Source organism: Solanum pennellii, chromosome 1 (assembly GCF_001406875.1).
Source record: "Solanum pennellii chromosome 1, SPENNV200".
Taxonomy (NCBI): domain Eukaryota; kingdom Viridiplantae; phylum Streptophyta; class Magnoliopsida; order Solanales; family Solanaceae; genus Solanum; species Solanum pennellii.
In genome coordinates this window covers 106,636,444-106,658,596 of record NC_028637.1, presented here as the reverse complement: position 1 = coordinate 106,658,596, position 22,153 = coordinate 106,636,444, and the positions used below count along the sequence as shown (strand labels likewise).

Genomic DNA, 22,153 nt, shown 5'->3' with positions numbered 1-22,153 from the left:
AACTTTGTGACTCAAGTATGATATATTCCTCGTTAAAAAAGTGATGTATATAATATCCATTAATTAAAAATAATAATTCTAAAATTCATCTTTTTTTTTAGTTTCAAAAATTGCATGTTTCTTGAAAAGAACACCTTACCTGTTTTGGTTACCCCTCCAATTAAAAAATGGATAAAGTAATTTTTAAGGACACGTGGCAGCCAATTTACAGTTATTTTAATTTTAAAATAAACTCATTCAATATGACTTCAATTAAAAAATGGGGGTATATTCGTCTTTTTGCCCATTTTCAATTTCAATTTCTTTTAAATACACGGCCCATCTAAGGAGTGGGTATTACCCGGATCCGGCACCACTCTCCCAAGCTCCAAGAACCCATCCCTTAAACCCCTCAATTTCATGTGGAGAAGACCTTATCTTTCATGGCAGTTACACAAACCCAGTTCCCTGCTATGATGGCTCTCAAACTCTACTCTCCACTCGCTAATGGTTTTCAGGTGACCAACATTACCCACTTCTTTTAATATTTTTTCCCCATTATTATTAGACTTCGTTTTCTTCCATGTATATAAATTGAGAATTGCAACCACTTATAGAGTTCTGGTTTTTATTGAATTCCTTAAATGCGTAGCGTAGACATATGTGTTTCTTGAAATAGTTAAGCATGTATCTGATTCTTGATTTAAAGAATTGGATTTCTTGACAATTAGTGGAATGTTTCTTTATTTATGGCACAGAGACATTTTGTATTGTTTGTGTACACTCTATACTCCCCAGACCCTACTTGTGGAATTATTCTGGGTATGTTGTTGAAATATTTTCATATCCATGTAGAGCTGGTTGTTGAAACTTGATAGGCTCTTCTGTTTGTTCTTCTTTAAGTCATTTGTTCTGGTTCTTGTTGTATGGAAACCATGCTACCATCTAATTCTATGTTTACATCCAAATGGGAATGTACGCTTACTTCATTCCATTTTTTGTTTGATAATTTTAATTTGAGAAAGTTTGTAGCCCTTCATTTGGATTACTAGGTTAGTGGTTGTTCTTTGTCCAGTGCCCACTACTACTAGTACAATTACTATTGTTGTTTCTTTTTTTTCTTTTTTTTTGGTTCTTTTCTTGCTTTTGTTGCTCTTACTTTATTGTTATCGTTGTCGTTCTTGTTATTCATCTTTTCCTGGTTTGCTTCTTTTCTCCTGTTTACTCAATCTGGATGACAGTCTCATTCTATCTTTGGCAGATTTTACCATTGTTGACTAAGTCTAATATGTGCTATTTGAGCATCAGATCAAATGGGACACGTCCGATTTCAAGACCTAAAATAATCTGCAATATGAACATAGCAGCTGGACGATCAGATGAACCTCACAAATTTAACTTGGAGAACGTAATAGACCAGGCAAGGAAATTGTGGGACAATACTCCTGCACCTGTCAAGAGTTTCCCTTGGAATAGAGCTCTGGACCATTTTGTTCAACTTATTCTTGACATTGTTTTGACAGTTACCAAATATTTGTATGTACCCGTACTTGTAGTTACCTCAATCAGTGAGTTGTCTTACTGTGCACATGAGAGGAAGCTTTATATCACCCTGCTTCCTTTTCTTACTGGTGTTGCTATTGCTGGCATCTTAAAGTCAGCAGCTTTGGAGTCATCTCCATATCTCAAGGTGATCGTTTTTGCTCTACATTGCACATGAAATTCCAGTAGAAGACGTTGATGGTTAAATTCCATGTTGCTGATACAGTTCTGATTCATCCATGTTGTTAAAGTGTGTGAACATCTCATCTAAAAGCTTGTGTTGTAGGGGAAAGCACACTTCCGTTTTACTTAATTATGTCTTCTACGTAAATAATATATCAAATATTACCAATTTAAATGCATCTATTAGATCATTTCTCAAACAAAACGAAAATCTATTAGATTCCCTCTAGAGTTTCACTGCCTAGTTGGTAAAACTTAGAAACTAAATTGAAAAAATGTTCGCAATTATTTTCTACAATAACAGACTCTTCCGTCTCTATGTTATTCTGTTTGCCTATCCTTGTTACTTTTTCCTGCTAACTTCAACTTATCCCGGTTTGGCTTTTTGCAATGATGGTCACATGTTTGCGCTATATGTCTAGAATTGTTCTGCTGCTTTGTCCAAGAATAGAACAATATGAACGGATTCTGGTTGTGTTCTGACATGTTTCTTGCTCTGTTTACAATGTTAGAATGCAGATGTTCCTTGGCATTTGATTGTCATTGGCCTTTTCTTCACACTGCTAAAGTTGCCGGGACCATATTATCCATATTGGGGTCGAATTTTTATCCCACACCTTGCAAATGGGGCATTGTTCAGGACTTTGTGGTTTGCTTTCCTCTGGTATAGAAGGCCTAGGAAGTCAGCAGAAACGACGCTGCCTGATTCAGTAGTTGCTGATCCTGAACAGAATAGACTGTAGTAACTTTTTGGCGACAAGTATTTGAACGGGTAATAATATTTGTTCTCCTAAAATTAAATTCATTTCCGTATTGAAACTCGCTGCTACTTTGTGCCCTAAAAATGATACATGCACTTTTCTCTTGGTTATCAATAAAGAAAAATAATACAGGTGCCAATACTTGACAATAGGTGTTTTATGAATGAGAAAGGGAGAAAATTTTGCTGGGCGTTTTATTTGCTTGAGACATGTTTTTGTCTACTGTAAGGTGCATGTTTGCTCTTTTCATATTTCAAGGGTCAAAGGGAATCTTGAATGCAATCTTTTGCACTTGGTAGTAGTAAGTCTGCCTGCACTGAATCTCAGTCTCCCGAATAAAAGGTTTCCATTAATGATAATAGATTAATAGTTCTGAGAGTCAAAACTCGTATTCCTTGTGAAGTGCATTAAGCTAAATTTGTGCCCTTCTTTACTTCCTTTCCAATTAAATGAATGTCCTCTATGCTAAGGTCTAGATTGTAATGCTTACTCAGAGAAGAGGTTTCTCTTGGCAGCTCTTGAATACTTTCAGCAACAATTTGAGCTTCCAACTTCAAAGGCTGTTTGAAATACATTTAGACTTAATATAAATGTTATGATGACAAAGACATCCAATAATGAGTGGTTTCTTAACTATGCTTAAGTATACTTGTAATCCCTTTATAATAGTCTGTGTGATTAAGGTTTCTCTTCAATATTTGACCATTTAAGTAATTGACTTAACCTTTTGATGTGGAATTCTTCAATTATGAATCTCTAAAATGTTGTTAATAGAAACACGAGTTGCCTTTGATATTCAAACTGTTAAATGTTGTCAGGACAGCAATGCAAGTGATTCTTTGTTTTGGGTATCACTGTGTTGCCATTGGAAGTTTCTTTCATAGTTTAGAAAATATGATATTTGCAAGCCAGTATTGTTGACTGATGAAATTATTTTTATTAGGGGCAAATCGCTACTTTTGGCAAATTTTACTACAGCAATCAATTGATTGGCTATTGGATCGACCGAGTTCTAAGGTATTTGCTTTTCGCTTCAGGAGGGGCTTTGGTTTTTAGTTCTAGTGCGGAAAGTGAAAGCTTCTTTGCAATTAAAAAATAGGTACCGCAGTTAATAATTGTCATTGTAAACATTTTATATTTATCCTCAGTGTACACGTCCTTTCACAGAAGTATATCTCTTCTGTATTGCTTTTACTTTGTTCTCACTGTAATTGGATTCCTATGAGTTTTGAGGTTATCCATTTGGAAAAAAGACCGTCTCTTGCCATTGACTTGATGCCCCTGCATGACTGAGGTTTTCTCTGGATTGGGAGGTGACATTTATCATACGCGTCGAGCATGGTAGGACAGTAAAAGTGCTCCTTTATGAGAGGGAATGTTCTCAGATTGTGGAGCATATCTGAACTGATAACGAAAATATGTGCAAGTTTGCAGGTGACATTGTGTTCAGTCTCTTACGTCATCTTAGATAGATATTATTGGAACCTTGATGGTGAGTATTGAAGTGGAGCATGTGATAAAACAGTACTCCAGAACAGTAAAAGAAGATTCAATAGATTATTTGAGCGCCCAAGTTTGGTATAATCCAAGTTTAAGTTGGTAAAGAGGGCATTTGAGTTATCCACCATTCTAAGTCCTTTCTGATTCTAAGCTTCTTACGAACAGTCAAACCCTTAGTTGTTAATCTCTGGCTTAAGAATAAGGTTGAAAGATAACACAACAAGATAAACAGAGTACTTAATAAGCATTTAAATCATCTCTAGAATAATGTTTGAATCAAATCAGGATACTTTTATTTGATAAAACTCAAAAGTATAGTTAGTTGTTACAGAAGCTAAGAGGAGCATTCCCCTGTACATATATATGAATCACTCAGGGCCTACTCTTTGAACCCATACTATTTGCTGAGATGTAACTGAACATAAACAACTATCTTAGACGAAGAGTAAATGCCTCACAATAGAAGACATGTCTTTGACTCCTCCATGGTTCCTGGAATGATGCCCTTCTAATGCTGCCGTATCTTCTCCAAACTTGGTTTCTGGAAATATGAACCCTTTATGGCTGAAGAGTGTATCAATCAGGTTCTCCAAAGCCTCAGGGGTCAGTTGAAATCCATCCCAATGTATATAAGAAGCCCTATCAGAACATGTTGCTGCTCCATCATCTCCACACTTCTTCTGCACATCAAAGTTGAACAGACCATCACTACTGCCACAACATGCCTTCATCAAAGTATTCTTTTTGAATCCCAGAAAGGTATGGTTCTTTAGAAGGGCCATGAACGCTTTGTAGTAATCTGCATATATGATGTGAACATCAGGGTATTTCATACGCAGCTCCAGAATTGCTTGCCAAAGGTGATCATTGTGAAGCTTTGCGAACATATTCAGTCCCTTGTGGCATCTGCTTTTGTCAATTGAATCGCCCTCAGGAAACAGAGTCCGATAACCCGGAAAGCAGCCCATGGGTACAATTCCAGAAACCACAACAGTTTTTGCTTCAGCTTCTTTGATGAGTCTTTCTACTGAATTCTTAATGGTCTCCACCACTTCAGGCACGAGATGGGACACCTCAGAAATAGATTTTCCATGTAAGAAGGCCTGCTTGTAGTCGTTGATGCCGGGTTGATCCATAAAGATGAGTGCCTTCTGAAGAAGCTTGTTTTTTCCACAGTCGTGAAAGTTGAAGCAATGTTTATAAAAGAACTTCATGAACGTGACAATCTGTGATGGGTCATGAGACTGAGGAGGTGGTGGGATGCCATTCTTGAGGAAGAAAAAGGGTTTCATGATGGTTGCTCCAGGGGTCGCAAAATTCAGGCCAGACTCTACGAATTCAGTGCCTTCTTGAGTGTAGGGTTGTGGAGAAGGCAAATTGAGGGTCACAGCAATATGATTAGCTGATGATGATGACAGAAGAATCAGCATCCCCTAAATTGTATATGGAATCAAACGGACCAAGTAGTACAGCTTCTTTCGCCATAGTGCAAGAAGAAACAATAAGAAGACAGGAACAGAGTAAAAACAAGATCAATAAACAACGGCTGCTGCATTGGGAAGAAGCCATCAAAGCAGAGAAAGAGAGAGAAATTAAGGAGAACAAAAGAGATTAGGGTTGTAAGGCAAAACTATGAGGAGACGTGAAAAAGATACTATATTTATAGAAGGTAACATCTTTCCTATGTTGATAGGAATTAGAATTTGTTGATTATAATTCGTTTCCTTAGTGGAATAGGATTAGAATTATTTAGCTTTTGGGTAGAAATTTACCGATTTCTTTTTTTATAGAAACCAAATTCTAAACCTTTCCATATCTTGTAAAGAAACGGAAATTCTCTTTTCCTTTTTTACAAAAACTAATAAGGAAAATTAAAGAGATATAATATCTTTCCAGTATATTCTTTCAGGGAGCCAAAAAAAGAAAATAAAACTGGTTCTTGAAGGAAGGAAGTTGAAGAAACAAGGAAATTTTGTTCTTTCTTGCTGTCTCTTGGTAATCACTAGTCACTACAACATGTTTCGCAACTACAAAGATTGAAACCATGTAATCGCGATGCATAGTGATTTCTGAGTCTCAGTTTTTGCTAGCAAATCTCTTGCAAAAACTGACTCAAAGAAGCATGATATCTGAAAAAAAACGATATTGCAGTTACAAGGAACAACACGGTATTAATAATGTTCAATAAAGGAGGATGGATGCAATTTGCTTCAAAAGAATATAGCATGTAATAATTCTCAGGTAAGTAGGAGTGTTTGTGTTGATTTATCGTACAACAAATGATATGAACACAACATATTTCTGATTATTCAAACCAGCTCTTAACTATATACCTCCATAATCTCTAAACATAATTGCACATTCCATCATATTATGATCTAATCCAAATTTTATTTATCTTCTGTTTCTTCTCTTTCTCGTGGAACTGCACCAAAGTTCTTAATTAGTAAGTCCACAATAAGTGGTACTAATTCATCACAAGGAACTGCCTTCTTGTATACTTCACCCAAATGTGAGTCGCTCCCTATTCTGCCTCCTAAGAAAACATCGGCGCCTTCCACAGTCTTCTTGTCTTTATCTCTAGTCAGGCATCCCATGAATCCAATGTCTGCAACTTGAACTTGTGCACACGTATTTGGGCAGCCTGTCCAGTGCATCCTTACTGGCCTCGTTAGAGATACTTGCCTTTGAACCTCTTCGGTGATCTTCAGGGAACGAGCTTTTGTTTCAATAATGGCTTGTCCACAGAACTGGTTGCCAGTACAAGCCACTAAACCTTTCATGAGAATAGGTGGATCAGGTGAAAATTTGCTCAAAATAGGCTCTTTTAGCAGTGCCTCAATCTTTGAGTTCTCAATGTTGGGAATAATAATGTTCTGTTCCACAGTCAGCCGTAGCTCTCCTGAGCCATACTCATCAGCCAAACGAGCTAGATCATCCATGTCGTCTGCTTGGACACGACCCACTGGAATGTGAAGACCAATAAAGCTATAGCCTTCCTGTTTCTGTGGATGTACACCAAGATAATCTCTTCTTTCCCATTGTTTCTGAACCAAGTCTTCCGGAGATGCTCTCTCTAGCTCTTGCTGAGGCATTCTCTTTACGACCTCTGCCCTGAATCCTTCTACACCCTGCATTAGTTGAAATTGGAGCAAGTTTAACGAAAATTCTGATCTACCTGATAAGGCATGTGACAGATACCCCTCTAGATGAGAACCTATCAATCAGTTTTCACCATTACATGAAGTAGGACTTGCTATAGAAAACTATAACATTAGAAAACTTTGTTGAGGCCAATTGTTAAGACTTAAGTCAAAATATGCATGAAAATGGTCAATGTATCACTCACCAGTTCATCAATCAACCACATCATTCTACATTTCTGCCTGTTCCCTCTGAACCCAAGGTCTCTAAAAGCTTCCAGTATTGCCTTGCAAACCGGAACAACATCATCGGCTGGAACCCATGCATCAAGAGGAATTGCCTCATCACATCTTTTGGCACTGAAGAACCCTCCCACAAGCAGGTTGAATCCAAATCGTCCATCTTTTATGGCAGGCATGTATGCAAGATCATTGATATGAGGGTGCTCATAAAGATCATGAGACCCTACTACACACGGATTCCACTTCCTTGGCCTACAAACATTGCAAATTGAAACCACTCTAATTTTCTCACACAACAGAACACAACAAAATGATTATAGCATATGAAAACATATATACTGTGTATGGAAGACTTACAAGTTAGAAACAGCCGGATTGCCTCGTGAGTTACCAGTGATAAATTGGGAGAGCAAATTAGTGTAAGGTCTTGTGTCAACTATTTCTTCAGGATCAATTCCAGCCAGAGGATTTCCAACTGGATTCCTGACATTATCCATGCCACTCTGCAAACTAGTCAAGCCAACTTCTTCAAGTCCCTTTAGAATCTCAGGCACATCAGGCAGCACTACTCCACGAATCTGCCAATTTTGCCTTGTCGTAATATCAGCACATCCTTCCTCTCCATATTTCCTTATCACACTCGCCAAATATCGAGTCTGAGCACTTGTTGTTACTCCATTTGGAAGTTTCAACCTCATCATGAATCTCCCATCTGGTCACACAAATTTGGTAAAGAAAATCAGTGTTTTATTATGCAATATGGAGGGTTGAGATGTAGGTGATAGAGGCGGATGTTCTTGTGAAAAATGATGGATTCAACCCAATATAGATATGCAAGTGAAAAATTATACTACCAAACCAAATACTCACTTTGTTCCAATTTATGTGTGTTACAGTTCAGATTTCGAGAGTTAAACTTTTTACATTTGACTATGAATTTGGAAATCAAATCTAATCACAAATTAATATTTAAAATTATTTAAACCCTCTAGTGTCATTGCCGTAACATATAGTATATATCTAAGTTCCTGAATCTATAAAGTTTAAATTCTGAATCAACTTTTGATAGTTGAGTTAGTTATTACATATGGTGTGGAGTTGAGGTTGAGTACTTACATTGATTCTTTCTCCTATGGAAGAGGCCAAGCCACTTGAGCCTAACATCAATGTCATCCTTAGTAAGCTTCGATTGATCTATCTCTTCAATTGGAATCTTAGCTAACTCTTCAATACCATTTTCCATGAACAACTTCATAGGTTCCTTCTCAATCTTCACCTTCTCTTGAGGATTAATTCCTTGCCTAAACTGCTCTTTTAGTATCCAATATCCATCTTTTTCCTCAACTCTTGGTTCTAGTCTCTCAGCAGCAACCTCTGGATGCCCCGCCGCAGCCACTGTCTGCGGCGGAGTTGCATTGAGCTTGACAGTACTACTCTTGGAAAATCTAGTTGGATTTGGCAATGAAGGTGCCAAAAATTTGATAGAAAAAGATGCCATTTTGGAAGTTGCAAAAGAGATGTCAGAGCATTTTGTAGAGCTGTGGGAGTAAATGGATGTGTGGCAAAACGTTTAGTGGACTCTTGATTGTTGCAAAGGGTCGTTAATGTTAAAATAAGTTTGGACAAGAATTTCCCTTTTACCGTTAAACTTTTCAAACATTGTAGCAAGTTGGTGTCAGGTGACCATAAAAATTTATAAATAATGTGTTATTGCAATGACCGAATTAATTAACATTATTATACTAGAAACAACATAAAATGGTATGGTTATTTAATAAACAACTTGGATATGGGTGAAATATAAATAAATAGTAATTTTTGAGGTTTCTTAAAAATGATTTAGTTAAGAAAGCAATTATGAAAAAATTATAAAAGGGAACTTCGAGTCCGTATTAGTTATTAGTGGCGTGGTCCAGTGCATAAGATGTGAAGTTGGAACCTTAAGGTGAATATTGAATTCTAAATCGATGAGGCAACCTCTAATCTTGTATTCAAGAGATTCAAGATCTCTATATATCCGCTAATTATATATATATAAATTTTATCGAGTATTTTCAGATGAACACGCTAAGCATATTTGGTGTGTGATTTTAGTAAATTTAAGGGTACCCTTTTGGGAGTATGAATGGGTAAGAGAGGCGTGTGGCTATTGGTGATGATAAGAAATTAACTGGCTGGCCTCAGTTTTTCTACTTGACGGGAGCCCACTCTTCCTTGTCCTCGCATTCTTGGAATTCTACATCGTAAGCAATAATTCAACTTCCTCCATTTCCAAAATACAAAGCTAAATACAAAGATGTTTTATGATCACTAGAGAAGAATTTTATTTTCCTTACAAGAAAAAAAAAACAAAGGAATCTTGTTAAATTTTTTCTTCAAATTTAGATATTTCAGGAAAACATTATGGAGAATAAGTAAAATTCGGTTATATGAATTCTCATTTCATCGTTTAAACGCATGTATATCCTGAATAGAACAAAGGTGAATATTATGTTAAATATTTTTATATAATAATAGGAATAAAACACTTGGATCTTCTTCAAAATTCGTAAATGTAATTATCCTAAAAGAAAAAATTAAAAACTATTCCACCGTGAATGGTGATCACCAACCTTACGGGCAATATTATGGCATAATAAGTCCACAAATATACGTACCATTAATTTCAGAGACAGGAAAAAGCAGGTTAGCAAGAAGAGCCAAGAGTCCAACATACAGAGGACGCCTCACTTGTATTGGTCCTGAGGCCGATTTGCCTACCATAACATGTGGCCTAAAGTTTTTTGTCATTATCTTTGCCCACGATGTTATGATTATTTCTTGCTAAAGATATTTAAGAGAGACAAATTATTTGACACATATGATTTAAAATAAAAAAAGATATTTTGTGCGAGTATTAGTTATCTCATTAAAAATAAAATAAGAAATTTGAGATGAATTATTAGTTCTACTATAAAAAAAATAAATATCAATCTAACCACATATAACGATTAATGAGAGAGATATAAGTAGTTAGAAGCCAATAAGTTTTTCAAAGATGTCCATGAGAATTTTGCATCTGTTGTTAAATTGCATCAGAAAAAGGTTAAGTGCAGTACGTAATATATGGAACGGGTACAGCAGAATCCAGTAGCTTAGACCCAAACTCTGTATGTATATTAAAAAATCAACTAAAAATGTACATATGAAAACTGTGAACCAGTTGCACAAATAGGTTCTGAGAAACAAGGTAACTCATAAATTGCAATTTTAGAAAAGGAGAAGGAAAATGAAGACTGAAAACTGAATCTCACACCTATAATCAAAGACTCAACGGTATTATATGCCTTGGTGGTAATTTACCTACTAAAGACAGTAGGTGGCATGCAACTGCTACTCATGAAAGGATGTAAGGTAACCCCGAGCATTCTCAATGAGTATTATCATCTTGCACCTTCCTGAAGTCATCAACCAACTAAAAAGAGAGGAATGGTTTTCCGACCTATAACAGAGTGCAAGAAAATTGCAAAATTTCCAGATATATACACACCCAGAATACATAGCTGATCCAGGTTCATAATTATACAGCAAAGTTCTACAGTAATTTATCTCATTTGCTAACGAGTATCTGGCAGAATAGATACGTTATGTACATGTGTGGGAAGACTGAAAGATCATAATTCCCAGAAGCAAGTAGAAGTGCCTTATGTACATGTTACCGAACAATATATAAAATCACCACTTGCTTAAAGGCTCCCAAATAGTTTCTTATCATCAGATCACACCTGAAGCAAGTGAAGAGTGGCTCAAACACTTCCCAGACAAATCAAATGGTACATGCTGCTTTCCATATATTAACACCTCTCATACACAGCACCATCATGTCTGCCCATCCCATTAAGATAGGAGATGTGTTACTCATTTAACCTGTACACTTTGTTCTAGTAGCCAGCCAAATCAGATCATTAGTTAGTTTCACCTTGAAAAATGACCTCCAATATTTCATCATAACCCTTTTAGACATAGAGGTAAAATCATTATGATATTAATCATACAGTGCATCTAGTAGAAATGTGAAAAGCCGAAGTGAGTTCCACAAGAAAAGGCCTCATAACCGTGAACGGCGGAAGATTTTGATGGCATTTAGAGGTGAATCCTTACGCACTGAGGAAAATGGTTGGCCTTTTAAGGAAGAAGTACACTTAACATCCCAACCTTCAACATTCTTAGGAACACAAGCATCAAAAAGGATTTGGCCAAGCACAGTGTGTGCACTTAAACTGGGATTTGGCCAAATAGGCAGATTTTTTCTTTCCTCGGAGGAGGAGCCAGAATCACTAACATTATGACGGTCAGATGAGCTTGGCAAGAAAAAGTGATCCTTTGGTCCCCCTGCAACTCTTCTAAAACTTCCATTCGAGTCAGCTGCTGCATTTTGGAGGTCACAAATCATGTGAGATATTTCATCATGCATATCATCCAAGCCATTTCTCTCTCCTAGTTTCCTAATTCTGCTAGAGAAAACTGAAGTTGCCTGAGCAAGTAGTTGATCTATAGCAATGCTGTACTGGATGGGATCACTCTTGTACATGCCTGCAAGATTACGATAAATGTTTGACGCACACGTTCAAAAACATGGAACACAGAGAAAACTGGAACCAACATTATATCCGCGGAGTAACCGGAGAAAACCAAAAGGGATGCAAGAGCTAAATACAGAAAACAGTGTGTCAAAAGAACAAAAGTGCTGAAACGCCGTAATGATATGACAAGAATGGAGTATAGCAAGAGACTAATGTACTATCAACTGACCTACGTGACAGGAACTCTTCCACATTATCATTTTGATATCTGCCCCCATGTCTTGCAAGCTGTGAGCAAATTTACATACAGATTGATATGGTGCAATATCATCATTTTCTGAGCACAAAATGAGAAAAGGGGCCCCAAAACTCTGCAGGGGAACAGGATAAATCAACTAGGAGGGATAACATATTAGGACTTCCAAAATGACTTCCAGCTAGTTGAAACTTACAACTGAGGAGTAAAGAGTTCGCCAATACTCAGAACGCTGGGATCCAAACCTAGTTATGAATAGGGCATCTAATCCAGAAGTAAAACCTTTCGCAACCATAGACAGTAGCTGTGTGGAGCCGGGGAACTTTAGAATTGTGGGAGGCACAGCAAATTGTGCTCCAAAGTCTGCAGTGAAATCAACAGGACAAGAATCATAAATTTGACCTGAGATGCAGTTAATGACCAATTGGCTGTCCTCCTGCAAAAGAGTGAAAGATTCAATAAATAGTTAATGCGATCAATAATTTATCACAGGGGAAAATATGGATCTTTGAATACATAGAAATATATGTATTCCAACCTCACAGCAGATTCAAAGAATTGCATACCAGATTAACTTGAGCTTCAGATCTCCCTTTAACAATCTGCATCAACGGAAAGTATTAAACGCATTGCTCTCCAATAACCAAAGACCAAGGACTTTATCCTTACGTCAACAAAATTTGCTGGTCAAACCCACAAGACACCTCAACGAGGTAGCATAGGGGATGCAAACACACAAAAAGGAAGGATGCCTTCAACCAGAAGTGAAACAGTGTACATCGAAAAGTCTTGTGAGTGATTGTCAAAGTCACTATACCTGAAAAAACTTATACATGCAGGCCTTAGAACCACCAGAAAGAGCTGCCACAACAACTGGACAAGGCCGACATCTTAGCTCCTAGATATTTAAAGATAAGAATGTTAGAACATGAAAATGGGAAATCTGGGCCAACAAATTACTGATCTACTGCATGTTATGACTATATTATCATAATCCCATCACCATTCATAAATTAGGTTTCGCAGATTCTGTCGCATACAGTCAACAAAACCCTATAGGACAAAGTATGAAAATTAGCAAAAGCAAAGGTAAACAGCTGACCTCGACAAGCTCTCTCAGAAGAGAATATGCCAGTGATGTAGCCTTCTCAGTTATGTATCTGCATAGATTATTCACTGCTCAAACTTTTGAACTACCCACCAAAAAAAAGGAACAAATAATATCCATCGGTTACACTGTTCATGATGCAACATTAAAACAAGAAACAAAATCCAGATCATGATATATTTGCAATACAGGAAACCAGAAGAGAAATCAATATATGATCAAAATCAGCTTGATGCCAATGGCTACATAAGCATCAAGAACACAGATGCATTACACTCAAATTCCCCCCTTGTTGATCTTCAATTGTTAAAAATTTCCATCATTACCAAACACACAGTGCCTCTTACTAGAACGTTTAAATCATACTGCTGCCACATGAGAATCACATAACATCTCCACCATGCCCATCTCCTGACCCAAGGTTTCTCTATTGTCTCCTTCAATCACATAAAAGATAAAGATAATCCTTAGCCTAAACTGGCAATCCTGAAATCAATCTTCAGCAGTCAAACACCAAGTGCATCTCAACTTTCGAAGTTCCAAACCAACAATAGTCTTGGCGGAAGTTAGAATACTTGCTTACTAAAGAACCACAGATTTCATCTGACGAAAGTTGCAAAAGATTAATCTGCTCATGTACATCATCGAACTCTCTATTTCCTATCCTCGAAAAGGTTTAATGTGATGCCACTAAACTTACCAACAACAGGAATTGCCTGTGTCCATTAAAACTCCAGCATGCTCCATTGCATAACCACAATTTGTAAACTCAAATCTAAATTAAGCTACTTAATACTCTAAAGGGAAGACTACTAGTCAAATACAAAATGCGCCTAATGTTCCCTGTATCAGGAAGATAACTAATTTATGTGATGTTAACTCACTAAACAATCAGATCTAAACACCTTACCACTGTATGAATTCAGACTCAATTTTCAATAACTAAATATGAGCACTCAAACCAATTTAATTTAACACAATATACAACCACTAACACCAATTTCAATACTAAAATACGACAACTGAAGCATATAGTCCATACTAATAGGCTTGCATGCAGTTTTAGTCATTAGATATTCTCCTAATCTAGCTTTGAGGTTTACTTGCAAAAACACAAAACAAATGGAATGATAAAACCACAGATAGGTCAGAATTTGCACAATCACTCTCCTAATCCGGAAAAAAAAAAGAGTTCAATTGAGCTTACAGGGTAGCGAAATCGGCAAGGCAGACAAGAGAGCTCCAACCAAGAGAAGCATAAAGATCAACATAGCTCTTCAATTCAGTTTCCTGAATTGAAACCCAAGCGAAGATTATCACAATTCCTTTGACCTTTTCATCGGAATTCCTCTCCCAGTAAAATCTTCCACCGTCTATTGACATGGCCGATAGAACAAAACTCCGATAACAAAATCAAGAGGAGGAAGGTGAATCGGAAAGTAGAGAGAGATGAAGGTAGAATGTGGGTGGTGGAGTTGGTGCAATATCGCACATGTGCCACCTCAGATTGTCAGCACGCGTTTAGGATGATTATCCTCCGCCATTACTAGAAAAAGTCAATAACGCCGTCGTATTGGAATAAACCCGTGATATCTAAATGTATCAAATGATGACGTGGAAATTATGCTAATCAATAGATACTCGGATTTGGATATGATTCAGTATTATACTTACTTCCCTAAATGCGGCTGAAAGAACGAAGGCTCAAAAGATAATCACTTTATTTAGTCTTATAATTATAATCAAGAAATTAAGAAAAATACATAACAAGGTATCAAATCAAGCATATTCTTCTCTGTCTGAGAATAAGTTGCTATCAAATTAAAGTTTATATTATTAATCCATGTGTATCTACAATATCCAATTTTGATATGTCAAACTTGTTCCTTTATAATTTTTTATTGGAGCCTTATGTCTTAATTTCCTACATCTTCCCCCTCCCCCCTTTTCATTATCCAGTATGATGGAAATGTGATATTTTTACTTTTATCTCTATTTTTACTTTATCTTTCTGTGTCAATTATAATTTATATGTGATATTATTTAATTAGAAATAAAATGTAAGGGAAAAATGATTTATATATCGATGATGATAGATGAATTAACGTATCATATTCAAAGGTAATTGTTATAGCGTATGTTATTTGTAGATGATATAATATTGATTGATATTGAGATATGTGGCGAAGTTAACGATAGATTGGAGATTTGAAGATAGACTCTAGAATTTAAAAGGTTCAAGTTGAGTAGTGTACTCTAAGTGCAAATTTTGCGAAATAACTCACATGGCAATATGGGGAAGTGAAAATGAATACAAAAATCATCTCTATGAAGTTCCAAGTATTTTGAATTTTTAATCCAAGAAAATAAGAAGATTGATAATAATGTTACTCATCATATATCAATGGGGTTAATGAAATGGCGCCTCACATTGACTTTTTATGTAATAAAAATGTGACACCAAAACTTAAAAGTAAATTTTTATATACAAAGTTATTGTTAGGCCAACCATTTTGTATTAGATGTAGTTTTGAATGGTCAAAAACTCGCAATTTAAAAGGATGTTGAGATAAATATGTGGGCACATTATGAGAGATATGATTAAAATGAATATTCAATACTAGGTGGGAGGCCTTCGTGGTGGGGACAAGATGAGAAAAGCGAGCTAGAGTGATATAATTTATGTATATCAATAGAAGAAGAACAGATATCCGGTGAGGTATAGTGGACATGAAAAGAGTAGAGATGGATTATAAAAGTACTGAAAAAAGGTGATTAGACAAGATATGATATACGTACACTTCTCCGAAGACATAACCCTAGATAAGAGAATTGTTGATGATTAAAGTAGAAGATTATTACTCCCTTCGTCCGGTATTGTTTGTCATGATTTCTATTTTTAGAGTCAAACTATAAAAAATTTGACTAACATTTTAAGATGTATTTTTTCATCATATTAATATGCAAAAAATTGTAATTTATAGTGTTTTTCATATAATTTTAAAATATCTAATTCTTTTGTCTAAAATATCGAATTATTGTGATCTAATTTATCTTTGAAAATTAGTCAAATTGACTTTCGATAAGCGCAACATGACATACAATTTCAGACGGAGGGAATAGTAGATAGTCGGGCATTGTTTAATTACTGTATGGTTATTATTTCCCTCGAGCATCATATTTTCTTATTTATTACTTCATATTGCTTTCATACTTGCTTCTCGTATGTTTTTATTCAAGCCTTAGATCTATCGAAAATAAAATATCTATTTTTACAAAATAGAAGTAAGATTTGAGAATACACTTTTTACCAGACCTGACCTATGGGATACATGCATTGTGCGAGTTATGGTAATTACAATTTCTTAAACATTCTCTAAATATTTTAGAACTTTTTGACATGAAATTTCTATTGTTCAAAGTTTTAATTTGAATATAAAAAAAATAATAATGTTGAGTTGGAGATTATTATGGGATGGGGAGAGTGACAGATTATTGGACTAGAAAAAAAATGGAGCACCATTGCAGTGTGTTAGTCTATTTGTAGGGAGGAGTGTGGGCGCAGGGTTACTGGCACTAGCTTCAGCCGAAAAGCAAATAAAATGTTTACTGCTCACTCCACTAATATACATGGTCCCCAACCCCTATACTTTTGTCTGCTACTTCCTAATTACTCTCCACTCTCCATCAGCACTGAAATCCATTTTTATGATCATACTAGTCAACTAAAGTGAGAAATTCGAAACTAAACTGTTTAACCAACCTTCTTATTATTTGATTGATCCAATATTATTATATTAACAACATTCCCTCTCTATTTTGAATGCATCAGATCCAAAGCACATGGAAGTCAGCTCACCCCCACTCCTCCACGGCACGTGCACACCTCCCCCTATACTAGTAAATTCAAATTTGTGATAATGCTACCAAGTCTAATTACAAAATTAGAAAATAGTTTCAAGAATATTGGTTCATGTATTTTGCTAAACAAGGTACACTTCACATGTGATTGGTGGATTTTTCTTGCTTGACACAAGGGTCCCATGGAAAGGTACATACATACATTTGCTTTATGTACTTCTTCCCACATTTTTCTTCCTTTTTCCTTATATGGAGTCTCTTTTGAAAAAGAATAAAAAAACTTTATGCCAACAATCACACAGATCAGCAAGCCAAACAGTACCCAATTAGTTCTATAAACTAGCTTCCGCATCTCTCTATTCTTGGAAAATTTTCTCTGTTTTGTTTTGTACCTTACCAGTTTTGATCTCCCAATAAAATGTTCAACAGTTGACTATGTCCTTTTTAACTGTCTTTTCCAACTACTATATTTTCTAGAGTAAAACAAAGCTAAATACTTGGAGATATTCAAGATTACAAGACAAAATATCTATGAAATTAACTAGATCCCCACTCCACCAACTAGCAAGTTAAGCAAACCAGACATATTCATATTTTTGTGGCCGGTGGGCAAATATCATTTACTTCTTTCTTTTAAAATAGTATGCCCATCTCTTCAGAAAAAATAAATGACAAAAATCTTTAAATGGATCGATCCACTAAAGTCCAACCAATAGTCATATGCATGCCCACATTTCCATGAAAGACGCGCTCTTCCTTCTCCAACCAAAAAAAGTAAAAAAGACAATTCAATTCGCACTTCCAACCAGAGAAAAAAAAAAGCACAGGCATTCAACAATTACACAAATTTGTTATCCTTTCCCCTTAAAATAAAGCCAAAAATACGCCCAAATAAAACAAACAAAGTGGACAGACAACACAACAATGCTAATTTTTATAGTTTGTATATTCAAATTGAAATTCCAGATCGGTCACCATCTTTTCCTGCCCAACACAGATAGATAATCACTGGCTCGCACAGTCAGTCTCAGTGTACTTCTTACCATCCAAAAACAGAACCAAACAGCACACATTTTTTAATGCAGATAGTTCCTATTGATGAGGAAGGTTGCAAAATTGCAGAAACAAGGTTCAGTTATAGCACTACTAAAACCAACAAGGCTTCACATAAATAGCTTCTTTACACAAATATGGAAAGACGAATGGCTGTACACCGATAAAGCTAAACTAAGCTGAAATAGTAAATAGTAAATGCTGATCTAAAACTAGAAATGGAAAGAAATTTAAAAGGATCAGAGTATTGGATTCCGCCCCTTCAGCAATTGTACTCTCATCTCTATTTTTCTTCATTCATTTATTCTTCAAGGCTTCAAACTAACCCACTGGTAACGTCCCTCTAACGGAGCGTCCTTCACGATATCGTAATTGTACCTGCAAGCACCATTACAAGGAAATCATTACTAGCATATCCTTTTTTTGGGTCACACTAAAATGAGCCTGTGCAGTGTATGTTTACTTATCATGCGCACCCAAGCTTTTAGCACTTACTTTTCTGCGAATCTTTTTTGTTCACGCTTTTCCGCTGCTGAAAAGAATTCTTCGATCTCCGCTTCTGGTGGAACCTTCGACGCAGACAGCTGTTTCCTGGGAGCACTGGCAGACGAAGAGGATTTTTTGGTTGTCGTGGATGATGACTCCATATCTTCCGAGTCTCCGCAATGCTCACTAGGTGGATTCGGTTGATCAATTGGCTTGAAATTTTCACTGCTCCAAAAAGAAAATTGAGAAATCAACGATAAAATAAATAAATAAACAGAAACGCTTTTCTCTACATCTAAACACACGTAAAAACAACAATTATATAGAAGATGAAATGAACTCAGAAAAATAATGGAGTTAATGGTTTCCAGTTGGAGAATGAAGAGACACTCACAGCCAAAGAGCAATTTATCACTTCAAATTCTGAAAGAAGAAGAAACGTATAACAACGTAATGTTTACCTGAAACCGCCGTTAAAAGAAGCCGAATTGTCCGTTCCGAATTTCTCGGCCTGCCACAATTCAAATTTTAAAACCGAATATCTTTTGAATTTATTCAAGCAGTTATGGCATATAAGAAAAAGATTATTTAAATAAACAATAAATTTGAAGTAAATGCATTCTCGCATTTAACCTCACCTTCAGATCTAACGATTTCAAAAAACTCTTCATCATAACTTCACCAGACTCGTAACAACTCGAACACTGCGAATTCGTCGGAATATGAACAGACGTTACAGATGTAGCCGGCGAAGCTGAATTCTCACTAAAATCAACGTCTGTAACAGAACCAAATTTTCTTCTCTTAGTTGAAGAGCTCATAGAACAATTACTCGTAACCTCCTCCTCCACATCATTATCTCTTATTCTCAAACCTCCATTTCCAAGCTCCGTCACCTTCATTCCACCATTGATTTTCTCGCATTTCTTAAGAAACTCTCCCATGGTAGCTTTCATGTATTTACATTACATTAGAATGAATAAATATGAGTATATAAAAAATTTGAATTTACCTTGGAATGAAAAAGTAACAGTCTCTTTCCGTCTCTTTCAAGTAGCAGTGACAGCTGAAATTAGTTAGAAAGCAGAGTAGGGGTAAATTAGGAAATTCAAAAGTAGATAGATTTAATCAACGGTGGAGATTAAATTAGGCGGTTACGGGAAGAGAAACATGTGGTCCTAGCTCCGTTAACGGTGACAGCAGAAGCACATGGCAATGCCGTTAAGAAGATCTGGCCGTTTCATATGAAAATGATTACCGAGAGATAGACGAATCAGGGATTGACACGTAAGGAAGCAAATTAACCGGGTGATGCCGGTTGTAGTAACCGGGAGTTAACCGAGTCGGGTTAGAAAGTTGGTTACAATTTGGCAGAACCGAACCGTACAGATAAATTCATGCAAATTGTTTCCAAAATGCCTTTCTGGTAAAAAGCAAACAGTGCTTTGTTCATCAACTCTATCTTTTTAGTTTTTAAAAGAAAAATTAGTTTTCTTTCTTTTCAACTTCTACTTGTTTTTTTGAGTCTCAAAGTACTATTTCGAAGTACTTAGTTATGTTTGATGGATTTTCTCCCCTCTTTTTATCGTGATAAGATTAGAATTTCCAGAGTTAGACAGTTTATTTACAAGTATGAATCTTTAATTATTTATAAATAAAATGTGAAAATTAAAAAATATTGTATGTCAAATAATTTACTATCCAAAAGAAATTATGTCAAAATCAGACTTATCTAAATTTCAAAATTTGAAAGTTATTATATAAATTATGTAGAGAACATAAGATACTTATTAAATTAGTCATTTAGACAATTTAGAAACTTATGTTTATTTACAACATATTCAATATAATTATATAGTGAAATTTAATAAAGATAAAATATATTTTATGTTTATTTACGACATATTCAATATAATTATATAGTGAAATTTAATAAAGATAAAATATAAGTAGATTATAGTATTAAAATAATTATTGGAGGCTACTATTATATATTTATTTTATGTTTAGTTCTTGTTTGGTCCAAATAATAGAATACCATCACAATTTTCAAGGGGGAGAATTAATTTGAAAGTTGATGACACACAAAATTCAAACTCTCTAAAAGATGTGCTAAGTTCCAAAATTGTTCCTTCTGGAAATCTTGTGCTAATGTATAACACAAGAAACTTCTATATCATTTTTTTATTTAAAAAAAATAAAATGGAGTTATATAAATGTCAATATTCATAGTCTAAGAATTAAATAAAAGAATACAAGGAGTGTCGATAAATGACATTTTCTAATAATGGAATACTTTAGAATACTTTAATTTTGGAAATCTTCCTCCTATACCACTTCTTATTTTCTTATAATATATCCAACAAAAAAATTTAAAAAAGATTTTAACATAACGACAAAAAACAATTATCAGCTTTAAATACTGGAGAGTTGTTGGATGATTCATACATACTTGCAAGACTCAAATTATTTTTTTTTCATTTATTCAAGTTTTTGGGCCATCTTATGTTTTTTTTTTTTTAAAGAGATTCTCACATTATAGGATCGATTCCGTTTAAATAAAAATAACACTTTTTTTTTTACTCTTTTGAGTAAGCCTTATTAAATTTTCTTAACATATGAGATACATAAATTTTTCTCTCATAATTGTGAAAGTAATTTTGTTCATGTAAATTGGCACCATGTATTACCGTAGAAAATATTCTATTTTATCATTATTGTAATGTTATATTAAATATAATATTGAGTTTGATTGTTACTTAAATATGTTATTTTTACAATAACCTGTATTTATAAGGTTAATAAACAGAAACAGAAATAAGATGAAGCAGAAAAAATAAAAAATACAAGAATTAATCCGAGTCCACAGAAACTACTGTGTGTCCTTAAGAAATTTAATTCCCTCACTGTACCCAAGGTTATGGATTAATTTCTCCCAAGATAAAACGGATTAAACCTGTTAAAGAAATAGCGGTACCTCAAACTTCTTTAACTTCAACGAACTTAAGAACAGCAACAAGTCACACAGACTCAGTCGATCGACACTTTGATTTTATTTGAGAGAAAAATAAATGCAGAGAAAGAAAAATTTTCAGTGTTTGAAAAATCGAAAATTGACTTCCTTTTATAGCCATTTTCAGCAAGAAACGTGTCTGTTCAGAGAAATCTGTTCAGACCCGTTTATTCCAGAAAGTTGTGTCTTTTGGAAAAAATAACAACTTTTCGAAAAAATGTGTCTGTTAGGAAAATAACTACTTTTTGGAAAGTAACGACTTTTCGGAATGTTACCGTTACCCGCAAATTTATAAGAGGTAATATTAACAGGATTTATTTGATTTAACAAAAACTGATTAAATAAATTTTGTCCAAAAAATTTATCAATCAATCAAAGCCGAGCGACGGCGCGAGGGGGCATCTTCTTCTTAGCTCTTTAAGAAGTAATGGAAGTGTTTCCTTCTATAAGGACAACAATTTCC

The 22,153-nt window shown here is 35.2% G+C and overlaps 5 protein-coding genes across 5 annotated transcripts; 1 reads left to right on the top strand and 4 right to left on the bottom strand.

Moving 5' to 3' along the window:
* Window positions 1-330: 330 nt before the first annotated feature.
* On the top strand, window positions 331-3,736 carry LOC107003027. The gene is made up of 4 exons (XM_015201273.2): window positions 331-497; window positions 1,241-1,669; window positions 2,217-2,476; window positions 3,409-3,736. Exons 1-3 carry the CDS (start codon window positions 423-425, stop codon window positions 2,445-2,447), a joined length of 735 nt encoding a protein of 244 aa, XP_015056759.1. The 5' UTR covers window positions 331-422; the 3' UTR covers window positions 2,448-2,476; window positions 3,409-3,736.
* Window positions 3,737-4,066: 330 nt separating this feature from the next.
* On the bottom strand, window positions 4,067-5,221 carry LOC107003017 (GDSL esterase/lipase At1g28640-like). The gene has a single exon (XM_027919204.1). The coding sequence runs from the start codon at window positions 5,177-5,179 to the stop codon at window positions 4,400-4,402; it is 780 nt and encodes a 259-aa protein (XP_027775005.1). The 5' UTR covers window positions 5,180-5,221; the 3' UTR covers window positions 4,067-4,399.
* A 948-nt stretch (window positions 5,222-6,169) lies between these two features.
* LOC107003008 (ferredoxin--nitrite reductase, chloroplastic-like) lies at window positions 6,170-8,952 on the bottom strand. Its single transcript, XM_015201252.2, has 4 exons — window positions 8,468-8,952; window positions 7,709-8,063; window positions 7,315-7,603; window positions 6,170-7,096 (listed from the first exon to the last, which is right to left on the bottom strand). The coding sequence occupies exons 1-4, from the start codon at window positions 8,847-8,849 to the stop codon at window positions 6,356-6,358; spliced, it is 1,767 nt and encodes a 588-aa protein (XP_015056738.1). The 5' UTR covers window positions 8,850-8,952; the 3' UTR covers window positions 6,170-6,355.
* Window positions 8,953-10,581: 1,629 nt separating this feature from the next.
* LOC107008602 lies at window positions 10,582-14,844 on the bottom strand. The gene is made up of 7 exons (XM_015207708.2): window positions 14,485-14,844; window positions 13,272-13,329; window positions 12,987-13,067; window positions 12,736-12,771; window positions 12,366-12,605; window positions 12,143-12,284; window positions 10,582-11,923 (listed from the first exon to the last, which is right to left on the bottom strand). Exons 1-7 carry the CDS (start codon window positions 14,658-14,660, stop codon window positions 11,439-11,441), a joined length of 1,218 nt encoding a protein of 405 aa, XP_015063194.1. The 5' UTR covers window positions 14,661-14,844; the 3' UTR covers window positions 10,582-11,438.
* A 3,366-nt stretch (window positions 14,845-18,210) lies between these two features.
* Window positions 18,211-19,668, bottom strand: LOC107014026 (cyclin-dependent kinase inhibitor 7). Its single transcript, XM_015213895.2, has 4 exons — window positions 19,316-19,668; window positions 19,139-19,188; window positions 18,687-18,902; window positions 18,211-18,569 (listed from the first exon to the last, which is right to left on the bottom strand). The coding sequence occupies exons 1-4, from the start codon at window positions 19,631-19,633 to the stop codon at window positions 18,500-18,502; spliced, it is 654 nt and encodes a 217-aa protein (XP_015069381.1). The 5' UTR covers window positions 19,634-19,668; the 3' UTR covers window positions 18,211-18,499.
* Window positions 19,669-22,153: the final 2,485 nt, after the last annotated feature.